At 42.8% G+C, this 15,190-nt stretch overlaps 1 protein-coding gene across 3 annotated transcripts in view; it reads left to right on the forward strand.

Annotated features, from left to right (window-relative positions):
• The window catches only part of Drc8 (dynein regulatory complex subunit 8), a 79,632-nt gene that overhangs the window by 47,093 nt on the left and 17,349 nt on the right, over positions 1–15,190 (forward strand). For all 3 annotated transcript variants that reach the window (XM_076914584.1, XM_076914585.1, XM_034520408.2), the window contains exon 3: positions 6,732–6,804. In XM_076914584.1, coding sequence (XP_076770699.1) covers positions 6,732–6,804 — 73 coding nt within the window. The remainder of the gene's footprint in view (positions 1–6,731; positions 6,805–15,190) is intronic.

Genomic DNA, 15,190 nt, shown 5'->3' on the forward strand with positions numbered 1-15,190 from the left:
ACCATTGTCAATAAATATTAATGGCCAACATAACTGGGCAAGTGGTAACATGGACATAAATACTGGACATGAAATGGTAGGAGGTAGAGAAGATAGAAAGAAAAACTATTTGTAGATATATGACCAAATATCTAGAAAACCCAGGAGAACTGATAAGAAAACTATTGCAAAGAAAAAGGAATTTTAATAAAGTAGCAAGATTCTTATACAGATCAAGGCCAGCCTGGTCTACAGAGTGAGTTCCAGGACAGCCAGGGCTACACAGAGAAACCCTGTCTCGAAAAACCAAAAAAAAAAAAAAAAAAAAAGATTCTTATACAGAAAGCTGGTGACATGGTTCATCAGGGAGAGGCACTTGTGTGTAGTTCTGACAACCTGAGAGAAATCCTGGGTCTCAGAGTGGCCAGAGATACTAGATCCTGAGTCATCCGTCCTCTGACCTTCTCCTTTTCTCTATGGCACAGGTGTTCCTGCACTAACCACCTCACCCCAACACATGGAAATATATTAATATTTAAAAATAAATTAATATGCAGAAATCAGGAGCCAAATACTCGTTTTCTGAAGAATGATTTTTTTTTCTTCTGTGGATTGTTGTTATGCCTGTGTGATATCCCTGGAACTGGAGGTACAGACAGTTGTGAGCTGTCATGTGGGTGCTGGGAATTGAACCTGGGTCCTCTTGAAAAACAGTTAATGCTCTTAATTGCTGAGCCATCTCTCAAACCCCGGGAGCTGTATATTCTATAAAGAGTGCCCAGTTAGATGATATATTGGAGGATAAGACCCATTTATAATAGCAATAAAATATCGAGCTTATAGACAAAAAATGCGTCAAGAAATATATAAATCACATCATAGGAAAATCCACGATATAAAAATAGAACAAATGAAAAGAAACCATTTGAGATAAGAAATTTGAAATAATAAAGGTTTCATTCAACTCATCCTAAATTGACATAAATTCAACACAAATGGAAATGAACATTTTCTGCAACTTGACAAGTGAATTTTATTGTACATATGAAAAAGTAAGCTATAACAGCCAAGGGAACTCTTGAAAAAGAACAAAAAGGCCAGTGTAGCTTTACTTGATATCAAACCATATCACAGGAGCTGAGAAATGGCTCAGTGGTTAAGAACATTTGCTGCTCTCACAGAGGATCCCAGTACATACCGTGGAGAGGAGGGGGACACAACCATCTCTTCTGTCTCCTGTCTCCGAGGCAAGACCACTCATATTCATGTGTACACTCACACACACACAAAGGAAGAAAGGAAGGGGGAGGGAGGAGTGAGGGAAGGAAAGACTAGAAATAGCTATATGAAGAATTAGTGGGAAGGACATACAAAGGTCCTGTGGAGGGAAGTGGCCTTAGCGCGTTGGGGAAGCAGAGCGAGAGTAGTTAGCATGCAGTTTAGAGTGCAGTACTATCACGAAGGTGGCTAGACCTGCCGAGATCATCCTGGCAGTGAAAAGGAGCGCACACCAGTGCCAGTGGGCAGTGGATGCCACTGGGGGCTTTAAGTGAGCAGGGAATGGCGTGATGGGATTTTAGTGGCTGCTGTAAGGAGAGTAAGAAGGGTGGCTGGTGAGAGGGGGTGCAGAATGTCAGCCTGTGGGCTAGTGTGGGCCCAGGCAGGAGGATGGCAGTCAGCAGCGCAGTGGCAGCAGGGTGTGAAAAGCCATCTTATTGCTATGGCTGCATTGCTGTCCCTAAATTTCATGTTTTGAAATGCCCCTTTCCTTTAAATGGATACATGATAATTTATCATGTTAATGATGTTTATAGGGTACACATGTATAATTGTAAACATGTACATAACATATTTTGATCAATTGGGTAATGAGCACTTCCATTGTACATGCTGATCTTATCTTGTTTGTTTGTTTGTTTTTTGGTTTTATGAGACAGGGTTTCTCTGTGTAGCTCTGGCTGTCCTGGAACTCACTTGGTAGACCAGGCTGGCCTCGAACTCAGAAACCCGCCTGCCTCTGCCTCCCAAGTGCCGGGATTAAAGGCGTGTGCCACCACTGCCCTGCTCGATTTTGTCTTTTAAATTCCTTCTAGATCTTCATACAACATACAGAGGTCTTGTAAACTATAGTCACGGTTCCATGCTAATGTCTAATTTCCAGGCCTGTCACCATCTTCCTTCCTTCCCCTTCTTACCAGCAGTTACGATTCTGATCTGTTCCTTTATGGGATCAATGTTTTTAGGTTTTATATATGAGTGAAAGTATATATCTTTGTATTTCTTTGCCTGATTTGTTTTATTTAATGACCTCCAATTACATCTACTTTGCTGCTGCATATGATAAATTCAACTTAAAAAAAAATCAGCAAGTAGTATTTCACTGTGTGTGTGTTTCCTTTGGCCATTCACCTGCTGCATACTGTAGTTGATCCCTTCTCTTGGCTGTTGTGTGTCATGCTGGAGTGAACAGGACTGTGCAGGCATCTCCTTGAGATGCTTAGTGATTTTCTTCAGCTAGGTAGCAGGAGCAGAATGGCTGGGTCGTACAGTATCTCCAGTTTTAGTCTGCAGAGGAATGATTCCTGTTCTCCATGTGGTCGCACTAATTTACATCCCCATGAGTCTCTGTCAGTCACACCCCCCCCCCCCCCCCCCCCCAGCACTTGCACTTCTCAGTGTTTTGTTAATTGCCATTCCGAGGGTGAGGTGTGTCTCAGCGTGGTTTAGATTTACAGCTCCCTAGTACGTAGTGACATTGACCATATTTTCACACATTTGCCGACCATTTATATGTCTCACCTTAGAAAATGTCTGCTCATATCATCAGCTCCTTTTAATCCAGAGACTTCTTAGTTCAAATTCATCATATTTTTTCATCTGTCATCTTTTCCTTTGCTGTGGAAAGTCTCAGTTTTTGCCACCACTGTTTTTGTTGGCTGTATTTTTGAGATATTAACTACTGCCACCAATAACAGCAACAACAATGAAGACGCACATCATTGCCTGTGCCTGTCTTGAAGTGTTTTGAAATGTTAATATCTGCTAGCTCAAAATGTAAGTTTTTTCTGCAGGTCAGATGTTTACAGAGGTGATTGGATTTAAAACTGATACTGAAAGAGAGGCCTAATTGTTCTCTCTGGTTCTCTCATCCTGTGCATGCCAGGCAGGTGGCTTGCCACTGGCTTATACCAGGAGAAATGCCGGGAAGTCTGTGTTCAGAGGGATGCCCCTGTGAGGACATAGCAAGGCTCTAAGCCGGGAGGCTTTGGGTGAAACAACAGCCCAGATTTCAAGTCCTCAGCCTGTGAGGAAAAAAGTTGCTGACATTGTCTCCCCCCCCCCCCCCATGCCCTACCCCCACACCGTGGGATACTTCCTCAGGGTAGCTCCAGCAAGCTAACACCCACACAAAAGCAGCAGTGATGATGCGCTGTCTTCATAGCGTGTATCGTGTATCACCGACTAAGATTAGCCTGTGCTCATTGATGTTTGTGCTCCGTTCCTCCCAGCAGTATCTCCGAGGTGAGAACAGGGGCTCATCCTTCTCACGCCCCGCTGCAGTCACAACACCGAGCCAAAGTCGCTGTGTCATTAAGTTACTGATTCTGTCTCTGTAATGTCCGGATTTTTACAGAGCCCAGAGTTCTTTTTGGGACTGTGAGCTCTAGCACAGAGACTAAGAAGAAATAGCACTGCAGCAATAAAGAGCCAGAGACTCTTGTTCTCTTTTACAGTTTCTGGAGTTGATTAGGAAGGCCTTTGAGGCCATTGTGGAACAGAGATTTTGTCCTTGTTTTAGATTTATTTTATTACTTAGTTTGAAAATAACTTGGATCTAGGAAAAATGCCCTCGTAGGAGAAGACGGCAGGTCTTTGTTTTGTTCTCTACTCTTCTATAAGCACCCGGCAAAGCAGTTCTTAGGTAAATGTTTGTTAAATGAATGGAACCCATTTTCCAAAATTCTGCTTTGTTCTAGAAATTTCCAAATTGTGTTATGCTTACTGATACTTAGTGCAACAACAGTTGTATTATAGAGAGGTAAATGAATTTGCTGCCTTTTGCCCCTTAGAATTGCATCAGATGTCCTCAATCTGTCTTCACTGGGGTGTTTTTGACCTTGACTGCCCTTATGGATGACTCATAGTCTAGCTCAATGGCACTGGTGCCACCTTGTGTCGGCAATGGGATACTACACCCATCCCATTCATGGCACTATGGAATCAGCAAGCACAGCTGGCAGGCCGGTCATCACTCACGCTCACAGGGTTTGTAGCTGGGGGAGATTGAGCTCGATGAGATTTCTCTTCTGGTACTGTGCTTAGAATCTTCTAGCACTATGAACACCAGCCAATAGGGTGAATCTTCCAGTTGAATACCACTTAGATTTCTTTATTTTCTATGACATAAGTGTGTGGTGTCTTCAGCAATAACATCTTACCATCAAGTTGGAAATAGCCTGCAGTGTTTGGGGAGCCTGTGGGGCCCCTTTGGCTAGTGACTCAGAAAGATGTATCCCATTTTACTGAAAGTTTTATTTGGCAACATATAATATCTACTTGTGATATTGTCTCCCCCATAGTATAGTGACTCTATTTAAATTCCCTTTATACATCTATGTATTTTAGGAAGCTTCTACACTAGTGTATTTTCAAATAGCTTTTCAAAAAATATTTATAATGTTAGTTGTCCACCCCAATATTTCCTCCTCTACTCTGTCATTCCTTCCCCCACTCCGTGTAATCCTTGCAATCCCCCTTTATTCATTTATAGCACTGTATTCCATTTCCCTTCCTTGGAAGACCTTCCCACAATGGCTTTCTTATCTCATCATTTTGTTTTATTTTCTAGTCCTGACTCATTTCTTTTTATTACTTCTGAACTCTGTCCTCATTGTTGACATTTCTGTTTTGTGTTTCCTGAAATTACATTTTCATCTTTTTTTGTTTGTTTTTGAGATAGGGTCTTATATAGTCTACGCTGGCTTTGAACTTGCTGTGTAGGAGAGGGTTTGCGCTCCTGCCGATTGATTCCCTTGCCTCCATTTCCCAAATGCTTTGGGTTATGAGTGTGTACTGCCTCATCTGGCGTTTTCAGCTCTTTTGGGTTTTTTTTTACCTCTCCCTTTCAATTTTCCTTTTTCCTAAGCCTCTTTCTCCTTCAGTGTAAAGGCCTGACCCTTTTCTTCCCTGTGTTCTCTTTTCTCTGTTTCCCATCCCTGGGAGCTGCTCCTAGAGCTGCAGCATCAGCAGCCTGATTTCCTCACAACAGCTAGCATCCCAGCCCATCTAGAAGCCATCTGGAGCTCTGCGGTGCCCACCTGGGCCCTTCTGCTGTGTTCCCGTGTTCCTGGCACCAGTGCTGTGTGAGAGTAGCTTGGAGGATTGCTTAGTCTCTGTGTATCCAGCCCTGTGTTTCGTTTAGGCCATGGGAAACAAGGGAAGGTGTGAGTCATCGGGGCATCTGCTGTGACTGCCCTTCCCCTCACCGCATGGACTTGGGGACTTTCCATTCCTGCTGGTGTTCAGATTTGAACCCAGGACTTCACACATGGAGAGCTCTTGAAATAGATTCATCTCAATTCATTACTATCTAAAGAAACATTTAGGAAGCCTGACATTTAAATGCCACCTTCCTGTCCTCATTCTCCCTTCTCTCTTCCTATCAGCCACCCTCTGCATTGCCTTTATTGCATTGCCACTGGAGGTAACTCTTAAGTGAGCTGCTTTCTCTGGCCAGATAGATATAACTGCTCTATCCAGACCTTCCAAATTTTTAAGTGCAGTGGGTAATAGACCAAAACTAGTGTTTGGCAAAGTTTGGTTCCATTCCATGGTCTCTTACAGGTTTTATAGTTTGAGCAGCAATGTGGAGATTCCTGTCTGCATGGACCTTGTGAAGGTGGTCTCATGACCACCGAAAAGATATTTCTATCGTAGTTTAAGTGTGTTTACAGAAGCTGATGTGAGTAACCATTGGGACATTCTTTCTTTTTTTTTTTTCTTTCTTTTTTTTTTGGTTTTTTTTTTTTTTGAGACAGGGTTTCTCTGTGTATCCCTGGCTGTCCTGGACCTCACTCTGTAGACCAGGCTGGCCTTGAACTCAGAAATCCGCCTGCCTCTGCCTCCCAGGTGCTGGGATTAAAGGCGTGCGCCACCACTGCCTGGCCGGGACATTCTTTCTTTAGCAAACATGGTCAACTCTTTCTACAGATATCTTTGTAAGTATTTTCTTTTTCAAGATAAGAGGAGAGGAATCAACTGAAACAAGCAGGAGTACAAGCAGAGTGAAGTAAAATTTAGCCCTGTCTCTTCTTCCTCCTGTCACCCTCAGGCTACCACAGTGCAAGGCTCCAGTTCGATTGTGCTGGTGCGTATTAGCGCACTAAATAGTTAACCTATATTCTCTTTTCTTCTCCATCAAGAGTTAAACAACAGTTAAAACCAGCTATCAAGTGGCAGACATTTCTTCTTCCTCCCCTCATTTTGTCATGATTCCTTCTCTGGAGCTTTGAGATTTTGAACTAGTTAGGGCTCGATTTTCTAGTCAGTGAAATCCTTGGGCTGCCTTGGTTCTTGGGGACCCTTTTCTTTTTCCAGGAAGTTTCTCATGTAACTGTGAGCCAATACTTGAGAGAGGTGGTTTGCTATGTTACCTGTGATCTGATAATTTAGATAATTATTTGATAATTTATACTACAGTTTCCTCTCCAGAATTTGTATTCTAAAACTTTTCATAACTTTTTTTTTTCTAGAGAGATTGGGACAATTATCAGGTCATTAGGATGCTGCCCGACTGAAGGAGAGCTGCATGACTTCATTGCAGAGGTAGGTACGTGGCTGAGGAAGTGTCACTCAGCTGATTTTAGAACTTGTAAAAAAAAAAAAAAAAAAAACTTACCTGAAACTAAAACCTCCCTAAATTACTGAGGTTGCTATTTGAAAGTGTTAGAATAGCTGTGCATATAAGTCCACCAATGGAAGCAACTGTTGAGGATAGACCAGTGAAGACAAGGAAGTCTGACCACATGGAGAAAGACCAATAACAGATGTATTTAATAATAATGTTTGTTCACAGGGTATGTAAAGGCTGTAAATTTTATTTATTTGAGAAAATAAAACTAAGCTTCAGAATATATCATCATCATCATCATCATCATCATCATCATCATCATCATCAGACCAAAGAATAGACTTAAGTAGAAAAAAAATAATGGAATCACCCATGATAAAGTTAAACAATGCCAAACAGAATTCCCCAGGAAAGCCAGTTTCAATTGGCATGATAATAAAGTCCTTCCATTTTAATCTGGTTAATAAGAACATTAACTGTAGGACTGTGAAAGGACAGCATGGTTTCTGGTTAAGCACCGGCTGGAGATGGCCGGAGACCCCACAAGTTTCCCTGCAAGGGACACCACGCTCCCAGACTCCAGGCTCCTGAGGCCGAAGACCTGCTGAAGACCTCTGTGCACATAGGACAAGGCCACTACTAATTCCTCCACAGGTAGAGCACGTGACTACAGGCCATGGAGCTTCAAGATAGATCTCCATATTAATGAGATACCTAAAGGCCAGAGGGCATAGCCAATTAAACTTTCCTCCCCAGACCCTCTTTCTTGCAAAAGGTATTTAACCTCAGGCTTACCCTGAGAATACCAGGATATAGTTTCATCTATTTTCTGCCACTAGAAATATCTTAAAACCATCTCTCTTCTTTGGGACCTGCACCGTGGGGAACTGTGGAGAAGGTTTTCAACTACCAAGCTGTCATCGTCTGACAACCTCTCTACATTTCTAGCCATGGAGGCCCAGAAACCCAAGCAAGCGGAGCCAGCTGTGACAAAGCTAAGCAAGTCTCCAAGACTCTTCTCCCGGTGGGATGCAGCCAGAGCTGAGGCCCTCGGGACCTCAGACTGTGTTCCCCCACCCCCAGTGGAGTCCTGTGGCTTCTCATAGCCGGATCTCATAGCCCGCACCAGCGTGGAGTGAACACAGTCAAATTCCCATGCCTCTGTCCCTCTGATCAGGGGCCCTAGCCCCTTGGGGGCCCATAGACACGGGACCCACAGTTCAACCCAACAATGGACCGATGTGCATGCCACAACCCCACAATTAACCAGTCTAAAATTCTAAAAATTATTATTCATAATAATAACAAAATTTAGCCATTTCAGTTAAAAGATTTTGATTGGCTTTCCTTTTTGGTTATAGATTAATTGAAATGGGTAATGACCAGAGGAGACTGGTGGGTCTGCCTTCCTCACCCCTAGATCTGATTGGCTGGAGTTACTTTCCTTATAGGGCAGGGAAGAGAAGCTGAACAATAGGAGAATCATTGACAAGTTAACATCAAGTTACTCCAGGCAAGTCCCCCCCCCCCAGCCCCGCCCCCCCCCCCCCCCAAAGATTAAAACAGAAGGATTTTATTATCGTGCCCATTGAAACTGGCTTTCCTGGGGGATTCTGTTTGGCTGTATTTAACTTTATTATGGGTAACTTCATTTTTTTTCTTTTTAAGTCTATTCTTTGGGAACTAGTGTAGGAGCTTAATCTAAAACAAAAGTCTGTTGTAAACATTTTCCGTGTGAGCTGAGGCTGGGAGAAAGGAGGCATGGAGCAACAGTCCGTGCCCAGGGAGTGCCACACTCCATGTTGCTTTCCAGAAAGATCTTTGACCGTTAAGTGAAAGCTTTCGTTGGACCAAGAGAGATATTCAGGTCTCTTCAAGGGAAAAAAGCTGCTTGGACCACCCACTGGAGAAACATCTAACAGAGTTGCTTTTCTTTGCTCGGGTGTGTGTGTGTGGGGGGGGGTGGGAGTGTGTGGGGTAGGGGGGTGGGGTGGGGGTGTGGGGGTGTGGGGGTGTGGGGGTGTGGGGGTGGGGGTGGGGGTGGGAGGTAGTTAGAGTGTTACCAAGGGATGAAAAGGAAAAGCAGAGGAGTAGAATTTGTCCTATCTTCTCGCTCCTTATACTTGGTAGAGTCCTTATTTATTCAATGCTATGTTAAGAAGGAGTTTGGGATTTTAGGTTGATGCAGATAAACTTGAAGTAGTAAAATTCATGCTACAAAGGATTTAAATAAGCTTGCTTAGGAAATATTAAGTTGCGGAGTGGAATTTAGCCAAAGGAGTGTCTCCAATATGGCTAGAAAGATAAATAGTATACTCACAGTTAGAAACTTGGGAATGAAAAACGTGTGCCATAACTGAAGTTAAGGGATGTTGAAAGTCTCTCCAGGGGCTGGAGAGATGGCTCAGTAGGTAAGAGCACTGACTGCCCTTCCAGAGGTCCTGAGTTCAGTTCCCAGCACGGATCCAAAACCACCTGTAATGGGATCTGATTCCCTCTTCTGGTGTGTGTGAAGACAGAGCACTTATATACGTAAAGTAAATACATTTTAATAAGTTTTTCTAATGTTTATTTACCAAGATTGACCTTCAGTTAGGCTCCATTTCTATAGCAAAAGGAGAAAACCAATTTAGAACTGGCCATTAGGCCCATCCCATGTCAAAGAATATACCTCTAAAGGGCAGATCGAGGGGTGGCACAGGGTCACAACCACCCTGCCATTAAGGCTCTGTGGTCTTTATCAGGAAAAGCACAGTTCTGCCAGGTTAACAAGATGAACCTGGGTAGCAACTATTCGAAAAGAACAACACTGGTGTACTTAAGAAATAATAAGAAATAATTTACACAGAATCTGCTGTGTGAATCTCTCATCTGTCCAAGCGGGCAGACTTGCATTCTCCTGTCTCTGTTTAAATTATTTAAAGTGGAACCTAGGCCCAGGACCCGAAAGAGGTTTAAGGGCAGCAGTATATGTGAGATGCAGAGCGTTGTGAGATGTGTTGAGCATTAGCGAGAGCTGGATGAATGCTATGTTAAAGATGCCTTTCCATTATGAATCTTTAAGTGTACAGAGTGATTGGAAAGGCAGTTAATTCTAGAACAGGACAAGCCACTTCACTTCTATGATTATCAACCTCTCCATAGTAATGCCTGTTTCAGAGTTCATCTCAAAGAGACATTAAATAATAGATCACAAGCCTGTTTTCAATGGAAAAACACTGTAAACGTCAAGTAGTTTAAGCTTAGGAGGACTGTTGCTCAGATAGCAGCACCTTAGCAACTCTTAGTTGTTTCACATTGCTGTGACTGCAATACCTGACAGAGGGATGCTGTCTGAGCGAGCAAAGACTTGCTGGGTGCATGGTTTTAGAGCAGTGGTTCTCACCCTTCCTCATCCTGTGACCCTGCCTCTTTAACACAGTTCCTCTTGTTTTAGTGACTCCCAACCATAAAATTATCTTCGTTGCTACTTCGTGATTGTAATCTTGCTACTGTTATGAATCATAATATAAATATTTTTTGAAGCTTGAAGTTTGCCAAAGGGGTAACCATCCACAGGTTAAGAACCACTGTTTTAGTATGGTAGAGCCTCTCAATTTATGGTGTGCCAGAGAAGCTGGAAGCAGGGGTGGATGTAACTTTCAAAGAGCCACCCCTAGCCACCCATGTCTACCAGACTGCACTCTCTAAAGGTTCCATGGCCTTCCCCAAATAGTGCTACCAGTTAGGTGACGGGGCAGAAGGCATGAGCCTATGAGGAGATTGTGCTACCAGTTAGGTGACGGGGCAGAAGGCATGAGCCTATGGGGAGATTTCAGACACAAACCATAGCAGTAACATCAACTTCTCATTACTGTTTTGAAATACCTAGTTTTCTAAGAAAACTTTAGAATTTTAAATGTTTTTGAATAAAAATGAGGAGAAAGACATGTTTTTTTTTTTTTACTGTGAATCCACCTAATCCCTCCCCCCCCCCCCCCCAAATCTAAATTCTTGTTCCTGATGACTGCTTTAAAACTCATAAAGCTGGAGCTGGTGCTGGGAAAGGCAAAAAAGACACTGGGAGGAAGACAGGAAGCTAATTCCAACACTCGGGAGGCAGAGTCAGGCGCATCTCTGAGTTTGAGGCCAACTTGTTCTACAGAGTGAGTTCCAGGGTAGCCAGGGCTACACAGACAAATCTTGACTCCAGAAAATCAAAACTAAAACAAACAAAAGAGAATCAGTGTGCACTCAGTAAACAGAAAGAAGGGAGACTGAAGATCTGAAAAAAGAGTGCATTTTAATATTTATTAGGAATCTGAAAAACCTACCTAGATCATCAAAGCACCACAAACCCACTTATTTACACACACACACACACACACACACACACACACACACACAATTAGTCTGCAAAAACATTGAAACTTGTATCTGAAACTTAAATTCTTTAGCTTTCATGCGTTTGAATTTTAGGGCAGATACATCTACAACTTTTAAAATTCTCAGCTCTCGCTTCCTGAAGATCAGAAATCTCCTGAAATAGATCAGTTTTTAAATTCCTCAACATTGATTCATCTGTTTAATATTCTAAGATTAGCAGCTTGCTTAAGTAATCCCTGTCTGTATGTTATAAAAGCCAGCAGCTGTGACAAGGAAGGGCTAGTATGAATCTTACTGCACACAGGTTACCCAACAGCCCTGCCTTTGATGTTAAGTCAGAGCTATCTAGGCTCGTCAGTGCGTGGGAGCTGGGAGGAAAGAGACTATTTAAAGGTCTATGTTCTTTGAATTCTATCTTGCATAGAATTATAGAGAATTTAAACTAATTACACAGGAAAGGTAAAAGATGTATTAAAAAAAAAAAGCCCTGTGTTGATAGGATTATTGATTTAGGTTTTAGAACTAAGATAGGACTGTGTATCTTATTGGGACGCATCTTCAGCCACCTTCTCCTCCACACTTTCCTGTTGTGGATGGAAAGCAGTGTCTTTCTTGGTCCCTCTGTTTTGTTAATATATTGTGCTCTTGAAAACATCTCAGCATCTCCTTGTGTATTAGCCAGGGTACTATAGAGTAACAGAACTTATAGAATCTCTCTCTCTCTCTCTCTCTCTCTCTCTCTCTCTCTCTCTCCCTCCCTCCCTTCCTCCCTCTCTCTGTCTCTCTGATATGTATATATCATATACATATTACACATATACATATTATCACATAGGCATATACATATATGCACATATGCATACATATGCATGTATATGCTATATACACATATACATGTATAGGATATATACTATAGTCATACATATATACATATCAACTATATATACATATCATATATATGTACATATTAAACAAATGCATATATATTAAACAGATGAATCAATGTTGAAGATTTTTTTTTTTCGAGACAGGGTTTCTCTGTCTGTGTAGCCCTGGCTGTCCTGGAACTCACTCTGTAGACCAGGCTGGCCTCGAACTCAGAAATCTACCTGCCTCTGCCTCCCAAGTGCTGGGATTAAAGGCGTGCACCACCACTGCCCGGCAATGTTGAAGAATTTTAAAACTGATCTATTTCAGGAGATTTCTGATCTTCAGGAAGCGAGAGCTGAGAATTTTAAAAGTTAGAGATGTATCTGCCCTAAATTTCAAGCACATGAAAGCTAGAGAATTTAAGTTCCAGATACAAGTTTCAATGTTTTTGCAGACTAATTGTGTGTGTGTATGTATATATGTTTGTATATATACACATATATACATATCATATAAATGTATTAGAATAACTGACAGGCTGGGCTATGGTCTAGTTAATCCAAAAATGGCGGCCTATGAATGGAACATCAAAGAATCCAGTCCATCAGGCTGGATGTCTCAGTTGGTCTTCAGTATATGCCAGAATCTCAGAGAAATGGGCTCTAATGCCAGTAAAGAAACGAATGGACTTGCTAACAAGGTTGAGAGCAAAGCAGGCAAAAAGAGAGAGCTTCCTTCTCCCAAGTCCCTTATATAGACTGCCCAGTAGAACATGTGGTCCGCATAAAGGTAGGTCTTCCCATCTCAAAAGATATGGATTAAAGCTCTATCTTCCTATCTCAAAGATCTAGATTAAAATTGGATCTTCCCAGTTTAAAAAATTAAAAAAAAAAATTATCACAGATGTGCCCAGGCATTTGGGTCTTAGTTAATTCTGGGTGTAGTCAAGTTGATTACCAACAATAGCATCATACTTCAGTTTTCTGTTTACCTTAACCCAGTACTGTGAGGCCTTGTAGCTTCTGTGAACAGCTTTACATAGTTTCCATTACTTGGGCTAGAGAGAGCTAGCTGGCACACCAGCCTGTAGACATTAACCAGCCCAAGTTTGTGTACCCAGTGTCCTAGTGAACCTTTCTGAAGTAGAAACTTATGGGTTCTTTGGAAAGTTTTGCTGGGGCAAACACATGAAGGAACTTTTAGCTGAAGTGGACACTGGTGTGAAAGGCTAAGACAGACTTGTGAAGGGGCATTTAGCTGAAGCAGACACAGGAGAAAGCATGGTCTGCTAAAGCAAGCACATGAAAGGACATGTGATGAAGGATTCTTCGATAACAATGTGCATGTATTGGTCTGTCTTACATTTTGTAGTTGAGCTCCATTTGTCAGGACTCCATAGAGAGAAATGCACCAAAAACCTTCTGGTGGTGTGTTACAGTTTCCTGCTGCCTTTGTGAACTTGGGCTGATTGTCAGAGTGATGTCAGCTAAGACAGATGCATGTGCTGAGGTGAGACTCATAGAGGTCACGTGATGTTTGGAGGGTATAAACATAACTTGACGGACAACGACAGAGGCTGAGCTAGGCTTGCTTATAGAACTAGCTGTGCAATGCTTGTGGGTCTCCCATCTTCGAGAGAGATGCAGCCAAGAAATTCTCCTGGCATTCCTGCTGGTCTCTCCTGCTGCTGACTTGTGCCGAGGCCTGGCTGTCTCTGCTGGGCAATTCCACTCTGCTGATTTGTGCCACTATCCTGTCTTTACTGAACTGGACTGCTGGTCTATCTGTGAAGTGTTTGCGAGTGGACTGAGCTGCCGCTGCTGACCTGTGAACCGAACTGCTAATTTCCAGACAACACAGACAGGAGTTGCTCTAAAGAACCTTTCTAAACAGGCCCACCTCCCTCGTATCCTTTCTTTTCCACTACCTCGGAAGGGTGGTGGGCTACAAGGGAGGTTAAAGCGTTTGAGAACCATCATTAAAAGTAGGGTTTGAAAAAAATGGAAGTCACAGCTCCCTGACGAGGAGAGCATCTGGGAGCTGGTGCTGCTTAGGCTGTTCTTAGCAGCATGTCCCTGATGTCCTCAGTGAACAGTACTTTGTTCCTTCCACCATTTTCCAAGGGACACGATCCTCTGGTGGGTTTTTGGCTCATGCATATCTTCTCCAGTCAGTCCATGCTAAGGAGAAAATGGGTCTTTCTCTTTCATGTGCTGTTTTGTTATCAGTTATTTATCCCAGGTCCCTAGGAGTCGCCCTGGGAGCACGACTTTTCCACCTGGGTTCCTTGCCAGAGAGGAGGGCCTGTGTCATGGGAAGCACCTGAGGGAACTTTGCTTTCCTAGTCTTGTATTTTAGCCCTCTGATCGCCATGACGCTTGTGTCCTGGTCACGCCAGCTAATTTCATTTTTTCCTTCAGTATGCATTTTCTTTCTTTCCCTAATAGGCCCAGTGGCTCCCCAGTTAGGTTATGCTGGAGTTTAACTCAATTTACCAGCCTACCTTGTAGGAGAGATGTGGTAATTCCTGAGGGGTGCCTGTTGCCCAGGATGTCTTCTGCAGCACGACAGTGCCACCTGCTGTTAGAAAGATATGGATGCAAGCCTCGAGCCGCCACAGAATTTGCCTAGTCAGTGTCCTGAGAAGTGCCTACAGTTTGGTTTCTCTATCTAGTATGTCCGTATGCAAATAGGACGCTGACCTTAAGTACCTGTTTTTTTCCAGAGCATGCAAATACATCTTGAACTGTTGCATTTTTTATTTCAGGGATGTTAAACTGGAGTGAATGTGCCTCTCCACAGCCTGGTTTTGTTGTTGTTTTTTTCTTATTTGTTTGTTTGCTTGTTTTTGAAGCCTGGGTTAAGAATGGTCTATAAGTTACTTCTTTTTTTCTTTTGTTGTGACAAAATACCTAACAAGAACAGCCTGAGGAAGGACAGGCTCCTTTGGTCATGGTAGGGGATGAAGGTGGCAGGAACATGTGACGGCTGGTCACACTGTACCAGCTGTTAGAAAACAGCTCCCTTTTCCTTTGATGCTGCCCACCCTTAGGGTGGGTCTTCCTTCTTTGAGTAATCCTTTCTGGAAACACTCTGATAGATACACCCACAGGGGCATTTCCAAGA

This window comes from Arvicanthis niloticus, chromosome 16 (genome assembly GCF_011762505.2).
Source record: "Arvicanthis niloticus isolate mArvNil1 chromosome 16, mArvNil1.pat.X, whole genome shotgun sequence".
In the NCBI taxonomy this organism is placed as follows: Eukaryota; Metazoa; Chordata; class Mammalia; order Rodentia; family Muridae; genus Arvicanthis; species Arvicanthis niloticus.